The following is a 13,523-nucleotide window of genomic DNA, read 5'->3' as shown; positions in this document are numbered from 1 at the left end:
CGGTAGTGTGTCAACAATGTGAAAGGCGGGGCAAGGAAGTTACACAAGAAGCTACTAAACATCTTCCAAGACAACAATGCCCATTTACTCCACAAAGAACTCATAACCCACCTACTTTCAGCAGCCAGAAACACCATAACCAGACACTGGAGAGACCTGTCAGGAGTAAGCATGGACCAATGGTACCAAATAGTATGGGAAACAGCCCTACTAGAAAAATTAACTAACAAACTGAAACTGACACGGGGACAAACAGAAGAAGACACCTTCACCCCGGTATGGCTCCCCTTTATCACATACACAGCCCAACAGGACAATGACAATAATCCACCAACAGCATACAAATCAATATGGCTAACTTGATCCAAAACACCCACCCACCTCACTCACACACGAAAACAAAGATCACCACAGCCAATCACAAACAAACAATCACATCCTAGGCCAACCCCAACCTCTCTCACCACCAAAGGAACACAAGTGAACAACACAAGCACGCTGACACCAAACTACATACATTAAGCATAATAGAAACACCGCTACCCTACCCCACCCCCATCCATCTTCCCTCCTTCCACCCTCCTTTCTTCTTCTTTTTTTCTTTTCTTTTTTCTTCTCCCCCTAATGCCTCAACAAATGAAATGGATTTGTAAAAATGTTACACGGGGAAAAAAAATACACGAGGCATTACACTTACACTGTAAAACAAGAAAACCCTTAATAAAATATATTTAAAAAACAACAACAAAAAAAAAAGAAGCCAACAAACACCAGAGGGTTATAAGCAACAGAAGGATCAGGCTGTATTAAGACAGCAAGACCCAGCATTGGCAGAACTTTCTGCAGACTGTTTTGGCAGGAGGTTTAGTTACTTGCTCCATTTTTAATGGGACATGGGAACTATTAGAGGCCGGGTGTGATAAGCTCTCTAGGCGCTTTGAGGATAAAATCACTTGCGTGCACACAGATCCTGATGCTCCTGTTAAAGCAGCCTCTGCTCTGGCGAGGTGCCTGGTGTTGTCCTATTTGATTCTGTGGGGTCAGTTCCAGTTACTGAGGCCCAAAGATGTGGATGAGGTGCTTGTGACTGTCCATCCCAGCAGTTGCCACTTCAACTCTTGCCCATCCTGGCTTGTTTGAACAGATTGGGGTGGGAGTGGCTGAAGAAGGTAACTAACGCATCCTCGCATGAGAGGGTGGTCCCTTGAAGGAGGTGGTGGTATATCTCCTCCTGAAGAAACCCTCCCTAGACCCTGAGGCACTTGACAACTACTGCCCGGTCACTGATACCTCTTTTCTAGACCAGGTGCTCTAGAGGCTTAAAGCTGCAGACATTCCTGGAATGTCACCAGAATATGTGGGGCACAATGTTATCAGGATGCCAATGGCACCCAGGACTACTTACAGTATCTATTAAATCTGGGTCAGGAGAGGCTATGCACAATCGGAACCAGTGCCTTGACACAATGGGGCTAAGTGAATATATCATATGACTCTGAGTTGTATGGATCGAAAGTCACACAAGGTGGTTAGGCTCACTAAAGATTTCTGACTACTGTTAGATACATAAGAAGCTGATTTATACCACGTTTATCTAGCTCAGTATGTGTCCAGTTGTAGGGGAAGCTACAGAAAAACACTTCCCCCATTTGTGTGCCCCAGCAATTGGTATTCAGAGGTATACTCTCTCTGATACCCGGAGCTTTTGCATGCAAATTATATGCTCTGCCACTGATTCATGGCCCCTCTCCTGTTGGAAGAGTCTATCCAGAGCTGCTTTCATTAGTTGTACAAGCATCTACACAGCTAAAAGGTCTGCAAATGTTTTCATGCATCCACTTTACCTTCCCATTTGATTTTGAAAGACATTAAGAAAACCACACCACTCTCTGCCTCCCCGGCAGATTTGGCACAAAATCACCCCCTTGCAAACAGTTGGGTAGATCAGGATTTAATTTCATGACCCTGAGAGCAAAACAAAAACAAACACATGGTACTGTTGTGTAGTGTAGTCTTCCTGCAAAAAGGCCTTTTTGGTCCTGCCAAAGCATACATCAGTATTAACAGGGACTAGAGGCAAGAATTGCAGAGCACTCTAATTTTTTTCAGAAACCTAAAAAGGCATGATCCTATTCATTTTCATGCAGCAATATATTTAATTACATTATAGTAACAAATTCATTTGGCAATCCAAAGCAGTGCAATGCTCCTTTCAGAATGCTAAATTTAAACCACGAAATCTTGCCTAACAGTCCCAGGAGCTGCAGAGTAAACGATGACTTGAGCCACTAAAACTGTCATATTCAGATACAATTTGGGCAAGCAAGGGAGGGAACACCACACTTGCCGCACTCATCCTGACCATCGCATCAGCAAGGTGGTAACAGTTTCATTTAGGCCCTAGTGGACCCAACAGACATTTAGGATGCCATTGCCATGCAAGGTGCCAGCACAGAGGAGCCCCTGCTCCACCTACCCTGCTCCTGCTCATAGAAATGTATTTATTTACTTCCACATACAAATTGCCTCCCATTAAATACTTCAAAGTGATTTCACAATAAAAACCATCAGCAATAAAAATAGCACATTTTCATATATTCGAAACAATTATGACAAATATAACCTCACACCATAGTCATGTATAATACAGTCGTACCTTGGATCCCAAACTCCTTGGCTCCCAAACAAATTGGCTCCTGAATGATAGAAACCCAGAAGTGAGTGTTCTGTTTTTCGAACGATTTCGGAAGCTGAGCGTCCGGCACGGCTTCCAATTGGCTGCAGGAGTATCCTGCAGCCAATCATAAACCGCGCTTTGGTTTCCAAACGTTTTGGAAGTCGAACAGACTTCCAGAACAGATTCCATTCGACTTCCAAGTTATGACTGTACAAGTGCTTCACTTGTGTCCCTGCACTTGAGTGCTGCTCCCTAAATGTAAACCTATGGACTGTTATGCCTTACAGAAGCTGGCAGATTTAATAGCCAGCTGGAAATATATGTGTCACCAGAACTGCAGCTTGAGATGCATACAGATGAGAAGTTCTTGGGAACAATAAAAATGCAATTTACAAACCTCAATAATTGTACTGAAAGCTGTGGCTTTGGCTTGATAACTGAGGGCAAAAAGTATTCATTACTTCAGGAAATTGTGGCAGAAATAAATCAAGTGAGCATCTTTTATTAGCCCTGGCAATCTTGCTATAAATATTATTTGATCCGTTGCCTTTAGAAGTTAGTTTGGCAAGTGGAATTAAAAAATGCTGTTGCTGCCGACCCCTTTAATCTCTTCCATATCCAGCTGTAGGTAGCGAAAGGGTGGACTGTGCAATATTATCGAGATGGAAGATAACTTCTTAGCAAAGCTAATTCCTTCTTCTAAAATCACTTAAGGAAGGGAAATGCAGTCCACTATATACTATCTAATAACTTACCATGGCAGACATGGAAACATGAGGGAGGTGTCATTTGTGTCATTTATTCATGTGGCAAGGATAATTTTAGCATTCTTTTGCTTCTACAAATTTCTGATCAGGTTCAGAGTAAGGTAACATTTTCTCTCCACCTCTTGGCTAAAAGGTTAGGGTTGGGTTGGCATCCATCATTCTCAGAAGACAATGGAGGAGTGTGCCTCTGCTGGTGAAGTCAGATTGTTGGAAGGTTACAGCACCTGCTGTGGCTGTAGAAACCAATACAGGAGAGACATGTTTTGTTGCAGCTGGGGCAGATGTAGGCATCTGGTTGCGCTGCTGCAGATGCACCATGGCGTTTATTCTCTCTACGCTCCTTCCAGTGGTCATTTCTCCTCTGGTCATTGCTATGGATAAACAAGTTGACTGTCTGTCTCCAGGCACTGTGGTCGTCTGCAAGAGATTACTACATGATGGGGTTGATGTTGTCAGTCTTCAAGTCACATTTGCAGACATCTCTGTGGTGCAGAGTTCGTCTGCCAACATGCCAGTAGAGGACGTCCTCTCTTTAGCTTTAAACAGGAACAAACAACAATGCATGGAAAACCCGAACTGCTGTTTGGTCCAATAGAGTGCTAAAGAGTGGTTCCCCCAGGGGGAAGCAGCAGGACAAGAGGAAGTGTATACAAGCCCAAAATGTAGGACCACCTTTCTAGTTAGATCGCATTCAATGCACATTGAAAGCACATGACTTCCTGCAAAGAATCCTGGGAGCTGTAATTCAACATTTCACTATTCAGTGAGGCTCTCACCTGTGGACAAGCAGCAGCTGTGTCAAGTGTACACACCTCAGTCTAACCACAGCTTGCATATTCAAATCAGATGGAAGCTGGCATCAAACAGCAGAATTTCTCGAGCGGCTACAGGATGCATATGGATCCTGGCTAGCATCCTCACGTGTACTCAGCTTCAAACACCAGCAGTGGGAGCGCCCAAGAGCAATGTGTACACAGCCTTAGAGAAAGCCGGATTATAAACAAGTAAGCGTAGCAATAAGAGTGGGTGAATGGTCTGTATATATATTCACCTAAATATGTCCTCTCCCTCTGCGGTTCTTGCTCTACCAGATATCGCTGATGGCAACTGCAGACGCGTTTAATTCTCCTTATCAGAGCATTCTATTAAAACGTGCATAGGCAAGGTTACTACTACGAACACCCATGAAAATATTTTCAAGGCGGCTGCACGAGCAAATAAGCGGTTCTGCCCGGTCCACGATGCCCGCCGCATTGGATACCACGCTCGATCAACGAGCTGCTGCTTTAGCTCGGTGCGAGGGCGATGCAGCCGTCCAACCTGCCACTGGCCACGCGGCCGCTCCTGGGAATCAATGGCAACGAGTGTAGGAATGTTTCATTTCTGCCTTGCGCGGGGAGGGGAATGCGCCTCGCTTTTATCTTCTTCGCGTGGGATGGAACCCGAGATGCGCGCTTTGCGGGCGCAACCACTTGGGAAAGCGAGGCGGGGGTGGGGAGAGCCTGGCGGCGGTGCCTGGAAGCCGCGCTCGGCTTCGGGAGAGGCGCGCGGGGCTTCCGCCTCAGGTGTGTCCTCGCCTACAACTCCCAGGCACCTCGGCTGTGGGTGGCCTTTCCTTCTTCTCCACTCCACCCCGCCGCGCTGCTGGCCAGCTGGGAGAGCGCCAGAGCTGCTCCTTCCCTCAGTAGAGGCGGCGGCGGCAGCAGCAGGTGGCTTCACCCGCCCGGGAAAGAGCGCGCGCCGCCGCCGCCGCCGCCGCCACCGACTCTCTCTCTTCCCGCGCTGCGTCTGTCCGCGCTGAGGCGGGCATGGCTGAGCCCGAGCTGAGCCAGGCTGCCGTGCTGGGCTTCTTGCGGGAGCGCGGCGGCAAGGTGCGCAATTCGGAGCTGCTGAGCCGCTTCAAGCCGCTCCTGGAAGCGCCCGGCGGGGAGCCCGAAGCCCGAGCCGCCCTCCGCGAGCGGTTTAAGCACTTCGTCAACAACGTGGCCGTCGTGAAGGAGGAAGACGGAGCGAAGTTCGTGGTGCTGAGGAAGAATTGGCGCCTGGAGGAGGCGGAAGTGAGCGCAGCGCCCGCTGGGGGGCGCTCTGGCGAGGAGGAGGAGGAGGAAGAGGAAGGAGAGGAAGGCTCGGCCACTTTGGCGCCTGCTTGCCATGCTGGCCCAGAGGGCCCAGAGCAGGAAAGCGGGCCTGAGGCTAGCCCAGCAATGCCTGTGTCCCAGTTGAAGAGCCTGTTTCAAAAGGAGGGCATGGAGGCACCCAAAGCCCCCGGGGACCCAGACAAGTTGGCTCCAAAAGCTTCCCCCCAGAAACCCTGCATGCTGCCCGTGCGCTGTGTGCTGCCTGCCAGCGGGGCCAAGGAGCCCAAGGACCCAAGCCCTGAGCCGAAGCAGCCGGAAGTCAAAGACTGGCTCCAAGTGGGGCTCCCAGCCATCACCCCCTCTACGTCGCCTTACATGAAGAGGCGTCAGCTGGAAGAGATGGGATCCAACTCCCCTTACCTGAGGAGGGTGCCGAAGTCTCAGAAGGTGGGCGAGGAAGCGGACTGTCCCGCTACGACCATCCCTCTGGAAGCCGCTGAGCACGAGTGGCTGGTGAAGGCCACAGCCGGCCAGTGGTCCCAGCAGCTTCACGGCCTGCTGCTGAGCGACAAGAACCTGGCGAGCAAGAGGGACTTCATGACCGGCTTCACCGTTCTGCACTGGGCGGCCAAGAGCGGGAACTGCGAGATGGTGGGTAAAGTCATTGAGGTGGCCGAGAAAGGTGGCGCTCATGTCAACGTGAACTCCAAGTCCTACGGCGGTTATACCCCGCTCCACATTGCCGCCATACATGGGCAAGAGGAAGTCATTGCCCAGTTGGTCAGGGATTACGACGCCAACGTTCACCTGAGAGACTACAGTGGGAAGAAACCCTTTCAATATTTGAAAGAGGGCTCCTCCTTTGCAGTCAGACACCTCTTGCGGGACCCCCACCTTCACACGGTCTCTGGACACAACGCCTCCATCAAGAAGAACCCCAAAGTGGCGGCTTCCATTTTGAGTTCCACTAGTGCTGTCCTGGGGCTTTTGTCTGATGACACTGCTTTCTATGAGCTGACCAAAGGCTTAAAGAAACCAGCTACGCTCAATAAGTTCTTCAATGCAGCCTCAACCCCAAGGAGGAAGCTGAAGTCCAGAGGGACTTTCTCGTCCTATTCTTCCTTATCTGAGGCAGTGGAAGATGACCAAGAGGAAGCAACGACAAAACGCAGACCAGTTTCAGAGTTGTTTTTTGGTCACTAGGCTCTGTCTTGCTGAAATCAAAATAATATGAATAGTGAAGCAGTCATGTGTTGCTTATTCTTTCACATAAATACTTCTGCTTTTGTGTTTTTAAATATGTTTCTCATTAGCATGTCTAATCCAGGGACTGAATGGATTCTCTATAGGGTTGTATCTGAATACCAGTTGAATTCAGTATTCCTGAATGTGATCTTTGCCTCATACATTTCACTGAAAATAGTTTTGCTCAGCAAAAATTACCCTTACTAAATCCATGTGACATTTCATGCAGGGCTTGGTTTGTTTTCTTTTGTTTTAGTGAGTGATTTTAATGTGAGACCCTTATTTTGTTACGTGATGAAAGGTCCATTAAAACCAAATGAATTAAGTAACAGTGCAGTCCCAGACACAGAAGTAATGCGCAAGCCAATGGGACGTATTCCCAGGTGAGTTTGTATAGGATTAAGACTCTTTCTTGGCAGTAAGGAAGTCCTATGGAATACAATTGACTTCCTTTTGAGGAAGCATGAATAGGATTGAGTTGCATGTCTGAAAAGGACAGGAATAAAAATGTCAATTTCAAATACAGTAGATGCCACTGCATATAAAGCAGTACATCTTGAAACAAACACTATGTTCAGTTCACGGCATGCACATTTTTTAAAGAACAAAATGTTTCCTTTATAGCCTCTAAAAACTTCTGATCTGGGAATGAAAATCATTTCAGGGAGGTTCTTTGCATCCCATCCATGCCTGTCAGCACAGATTAATGAGTTAATTAAAGGTAGTGCTGCCTTCCTAATGCTGTGCCATATTTAGTATTCAAAACATTGAACGTGTTCTGTAAGAGTTTGCATTGCATGCAATTCTTATGAAATCCACCTTACAGTTCAGTGAATCTGTGATCCCTATGGTTAAAAAGGAAGGAACAGTTATGCCGTAGTAAAGCTTTATTTTGGCTTTTAAAGCAGATGCCAAAAATTCAAAATGTCAATTTTTTAAATTACAGTTTTAATTATGTTTGAAAAGGGATACATAATTCTAGTGGCATGCTGGAGAGAAGGGCAATTCATTATATTTTATACTTTGTATTAAAAATGCCTCCTAGTAAGAATTTTACTGCATGCAGAAAACAAAAAATGCAATGAATTTGAAGAATCGGCTCTAGCCAACTTAAAAAGAAAAGAGAAGAAAAAGCCCTAAGCATCTCTACCTCAGTGCTGTATTTATATTATCAACTTAAACTGCAATCCCAGCCTCACTTACCTGGGAGTAAGCACCATTGAACTCAATAGGATTCAATTCTGAGTAGGCATGGCTGAGATTGCAGGTGGAGATATGTCTTGTTTTATTCAGAGAATATATATAATAGTTTTCGCAAACTAATGAAAACCTGTGTGATTCTAAATGCCATAACAGTCTGACAAAATATACAAACCTCTTGTCCTCTAAGTATAACTTTTCAAAAATGTAACAAAAGGAAAAACCTATTTAGGGTACATATTTTTATATGAGGAATAGACTAATGGAAATATAGCTCTTTAAGATAGTTATTTTTATATTGTATATTATGTAAATACTGACATGTTTTGGTGTCTTTCTGGTGATGAACTTTGATGTAAACTAAGGCTGGGCATGTTAGGTGCACCATCAGCCATCATTAAACACTCAAAAGAAGTGTGCATCTCAATGACATAACTAACTTAAAATATGTCAAGTGGTAAGGCTCCGTGGGTAGTTTTTAAAAAGACATAATGCTCTGCAAGAACTAAAAGCCTTTTGTAAATAAGGGTAGTTATTGTCCCACCATTTTAAAAATTGTATGGATGATAGTTCAGTATAAATTGATTTTAATACAATTGACTATTTAGTGGCGTTGTATGGGGACTTCTAACCTAATTCTGTGGCGAGGTTTATGGATCACTTTAAATCACAGTTACACTTAACTCCAAACAAACATTGAGCTCATAGGTTTGTTCCTGGCTTCTCATGGATTGTTTGCAAGAGACAAACCACAATTCCAGGTTCAAACATAATGCTATGCCAAACCATTGTTTACTTTGCAAGAGCAGGGGGAAGAGCAAAGTAGCTGTGATTTTAGTGCTGTGTACCAGCTTCATCCAAGCGATACATCCAGTCCCTCCTCCAAAAGTTGCAGTTTTGGGATAATTTAAATTCTGTTATTGAAGAAGAGCAGATTCACTTCAGAAAGGATTAGTGATCAGTCTCATGTGTCACACATTTAATCTCTGAATACATCAAGGGCCCAAACAGGCAATGGCTGTAACCTTTATTGATTTTTACGTCAGACTTTGGCCTAGTAAACAAAGGCCCTGCTGTGGCACAAGTTGGCTCTTGGAAGGTTGTATCTGCCTTGCTTTAATAAACTCAATACAGTACTACTATCTGGCTACCTATGTGTGCATATGCATAATAGTCTTTGCTAAAGTATTCCACAAGTTGTTGTAGGACTTTATCTGCTCAAGAGATGGGTAGCTAACAAATTGTTTCTGTTCCCATTCTTAGCAAATAAAAATAGCAAGCTCAATCCAGCATAGAGCTAGGGCCAAACATTGCCAGACATGGGTGTTTAAATCTGGGCCGGCCCCATTCACACAGAAAGAGGGGAGTGAGTGCAGGTTCAGTTTTAACAGCCATTGGGCAGATGAATAAGGATTGCAAAACAACCTGCAGCTGAGCTCATTTCTTATATTAAAGGTTGGCTAAGGAGAAAAGTACTCAGGGATTTCGAATATGAGGTTTACCAGCCCTTGGCCATATGCTCACTTTGCTGTTAAAAGTGGACCTTCTCCAAACCCCTTTCTTTGTGAAGCAGGTGTTTGTAAAAGGAATATACAGTGGTACCTCGGGTTAAGTACTTAATTCGTTCCGGAGGTCCATACTTAACCTGAAACTGTTCTTAACCTGAAGCACCACTTTAGCTAATGGGGCCTCCTTCTGCTGCCTCGCCACTGGAGCACGATTTCTGTTCTCATCCTGAAGCAAAGTTCTTAACCTGAGGCACTGTTTCTGGGTTAGCGGAGTCTGTAACCTGAAGTGTATGTAACCCGAGGCACCACTGTACTTGCATACTAAAGGAAATGCAAAGACTGTTTCTCCAGTGTGACTGATTTATTAATCAAAGATGAAAACAAGTGCCATGCATATGTAACATGCGTATTTCATTTGCAATATTTTATAGGTAATATCCAACTAAAGTCATTCCCAAAGAAGCCTTATTAAAATGAATGGATGGATATCAATGAATGTATACACTGAGTATGACTAAGAGTGGGTATTGCCTTAGGCTAGCCTTCCAAGCAACTCTGTAGTAGTTTTCCTTAAAGAAACTAGGGGTTTCTTAGAACAAGGGTTATTGCCAACATTAGTCCTACTCAGAGTAGACCATTGAAATTAGTGGACATGACTAAGCTAGGCTCATTAATTTCAATCAAGCTACTCTGAATCTAATTTAGTTCAGTGCAGCCCCAAACTACATGACCAGCAGAACTATATTATCCATGTCAGCTGACACTTTTGGCATCACTGCATTTATACACAAAGTTACACATGCTGAGTTTTTTTTACTAATCACATACCCATGGAAGTCATGAGAGCCTTACCAGGAAAAGAGAGAGAAAGTCAACCACTGAATAACAAATAGCATTTGGATTACCTTTTGGAACACTTTTCTTTTTGTTTCATTTTTTTTTTTCATTTCCCTTGCTCCACTGAAACTTTTCATTAAAATGTAAACAAAAATTTAGAAAATCCATTTGGATTATGTTGTAAGGTGTGGCAGGGACTTAGCAGTACAGAGAATATTTCCCCCCCTAAAGACTTTGCAACTATATGAATCAATGATGTTATCAGATGGTTCATTACCCATTTCTAGTGAACAATGACATTAATTCACTTTAGTTATCTAAACTGTAGTTAATTAACATAGTGAATGAGCAGTAAATAACAGCATTCTCATTATACTAGAAGTAATTGCTCTATACAAGCAAATTATATATAACTACCACAATGGGAAGCAAACCCCCCCCCCTTTATTCACAATGTCTCATGTGTTTTACTTTAGATTATAAAAGGAGCATAGCCATGAATCATTTTGCTTCCTTCTGAGCAAAGAAAATACATTATCAAATTGATATGGTACATATATTCTATGGTTGCAAGAAAGTAAAACATCTCATATAAGGTGTTGGCTGAATATTATGAAATGAAGTGCTCCCTTGTCTACCTAATTTTGAATGGTTTGATAGGACTTACTTCACCCTTGTAAAGGTATAGAAGATTAATGAGTCAGTGGGTAATTCAAAGGAGCAGAGTCCCAACAGAGCTTCCTTTTTATTATAAAAATGTGTGGGATTAATCTTTTGGTTCTTGCATTGACAAAGTCCTCATCAAAGCAACTAGTCATTTCCTTCAGTGTAAAGCATACAAAGAATTCAGCCTATGATTATTGAAATGTATGAGAAAATACTTGTCCTATTACCCAAGGTAATTGTTTTGTCATGCTGATAATAACATAAACTCTCCCACTGCAGGTTAGTAATGTAACAATCCTATGCTCATATTACATCAGGACATATTGCACTGGAGGTACAATACTGCTTACACCAGCAGAATACCCCGCCCCCAACATCCAAAGTGTGTGCACAGCTTCAAAAGGAACGAGTAAAACACAGAACTAGAAAATGGAAAAACTGAATTGAAATTTCCCGCAGAGTCCAAACCTCTCATGGCAACCAGTCAGGACTGTATGAATAATACCCACAAGCTGCCCACACACGAAGCTCATGATGGTAGGGAGGGGCACGTACCCTTACATCACAACCACACAAGGATGCCACAGCGCCCCACTCCAGCCATCTCAGTGACTCTGCAACAACCATTCTGAATTTGTATGCAGAGCACATCTTGTCACCAGACCATAAACATTCTTTTCCTGAGGCCTAACTTTGCAAGGTGCCCACACCCAGATACCACAGACTAAAGTTCAGTTAGGTGTAGGTGTTTACCTTTGTCCTCTAAAGAAATGAAAATATGACTGTGCAGAATTGAAATGAAGTTTAAATGTGCAACTTCTGGTCTTGGCTTAAAGATGCTATCACTAGATGTGTAAGACTCCTTAAGCTACTGTGACCCATTTATGGACTTCTAAGGAGTGAGAGCTGGACCACAAAGAAGGCTGATCGCCGAAGAATTTTTTTTTTTAAAAATAATTTTTATTGGGTTTTTACATTTTATAACAACAGACACACACACAAAGACAAAAACACACAGATACTATTTCATACCCTAATTTTCTTTACCCACTTTCATTGACTTCCCCCCACCCCCTCCTCTTACATCCCAGTTCCAATAATTAATTCAGCAAGTTCTTACCTAACCTCTTAAACATATTCATATTGCTTTTAAAAAATTTAATTCTTTTTGTTTATCTATATTCAACTTATCCAATTCTCTTATAATCATTAATTTTTTTTTTTTTAAGGTCGATCTAACTTCCCTTCCACAAATTTTTCCCTTTATTATATTAATTATAGGTCACATTGACCAAATAAACAAATCATAACATTTTATAGTTCTATTCTCTCTCCCCCCCCCCGCCCCGGTTTCTGTCCCTTCCCAAACAAATGTCCAAAAAACAAACAAAAAATAGTTCTTAGCCCGGATTCCTCACGTCCGAGGCGTCTGATTCTCTGTCAGTCCCTCTCTGCCAACTATATTGGTAGTCCTCTTTGTTGGTCCTAAGACCCCGAAGGAGTTCAGTCAGAGTCACATCATATTTTCTTTCATCCAGAATGTTTAAAAATGGTTGCTGCGAAGGATCATCTACTTTTCCATACTCAAGAGGAAAGTCCCAATCATGTTGCTTTATTCTTTTTAGTTTTAATATTCCAAGTACTCCAGGGACTTCCCTCTTCTTCTTTCTCATCTTTCGCAGGTTTGTAATCCAAAGGTCTTCTTGCTCGTACTCTAACAGTGTAGATTTCTGATTGATATTTTCCACTTGTAGTGTCTGCACTCCTTCTTTCTTCTCTGTCAATTCCAAAAGCATCTCTTCCTGCTCAGCTGCAGAGTTTTTGTCATACGTCTCCTTTGTGCATTCAGCAGAGTTGTTTGTTTCAGGATTCAAGGTCATAAATACTTTGCTCAGAGCCATACTCTGCTCTTGCAGGATTCCCACGAGAAAGAACATTTTTTCTATCTCCGCCAGTAATTTTCCCTCTGCAGCCATTGTAATGTCACTAATTCCCCCTAGGGGGCTTTCAGTTATTTAGTAGTCCTTTTCCAATAATCTGTTACTTTGTTATTATCACTACTTTGTTTCCAATCACCTCAGCTCAAATGTATCACCTTTAATTCAGAGAGTTGTTAAATAACAAAATTCTTTACTTTGTCCGCCCGTTTGACAGCTTCTTTGACAGCTGTCAAACTCCTTTCACTTTTTCCTCCGGCACCCAAACAGGACACTCCCGGGTTTTGGGGGGGATTACACACAAAGTTCCAAAGTTCCTCCCTTTCTCTCCAGCACGAAATCTTCTTCTATCAAATTTGTGAAAAACTTTTAAATCATCAAAACAGTATTCATTCCGCCTTAATTCTCCGTTCCTTGCTTTAAATCGTCTATAAGTAGAGGGGGTGCGGACTTCCCTTTAACACATCCCCCGATCGTGCCGAATTCAAAAGGTAAAAATTTTTTAAAGTCCAAATTCCACTACTCACGGGTCCTTTGTTATCCAATCCAAATTTTGGGAAGAAAGTCAGCGCTCTCCGGCCATGGCTCGCGGCTTCGCTCCACTGAAG

General features: G+C 43.5%; 1 protein-coding gene across 1 annotated transcript; it reads left to right on the top strand.

The window, feature by feature from the left end:
- Nucleotides 1-5,181: 5,181 nt before the first annotated feature.
- SOWAHA (sosondowah ankyrin repeat domain family member A) lies at nt 5,182-8,381 on the top strand. The gene has a single exon (XM_081851076.1). It carries the CDS (start codon nt 5,253-5,255, stop codon nt 6,723-6,725), a length of 1,473 nt encoding a protein of 490 aa, XP_081707202.1. The 5' UTR covers nt 5,182-5,252; the 3' UTR covers nt 6,726-8,381.
- Nucleotides 8,382-13,523: the final 5,142 nt, after the last annotated feature.

This window comes from Podarcis erhardii (assembly GCF_964252035.2).
Source record: "Podarcis erhardii genome assembly, chromosome: 2".
NCBI classification, from domain to species: domain Eukaryota; kingdom Metazoa; phylum Chordata; class Lepidosauria; order Squamata; family Lacertidae; genus Podarcis; species Podarcis erhardii.
This window is presented reverse-complemented; position numbering and strand designations above follow the sequence as displayed.

What these genes read in the sequence shown, in the direction of transcription:
- SOWAHA (XM_081851076.1), top strand. Translation starts at nt 5,253, where the DNA reads ATGGCTGAGCCCGAGCTGAGCCAGGCTGCCGTGCTGGGCTTCTTGCGG.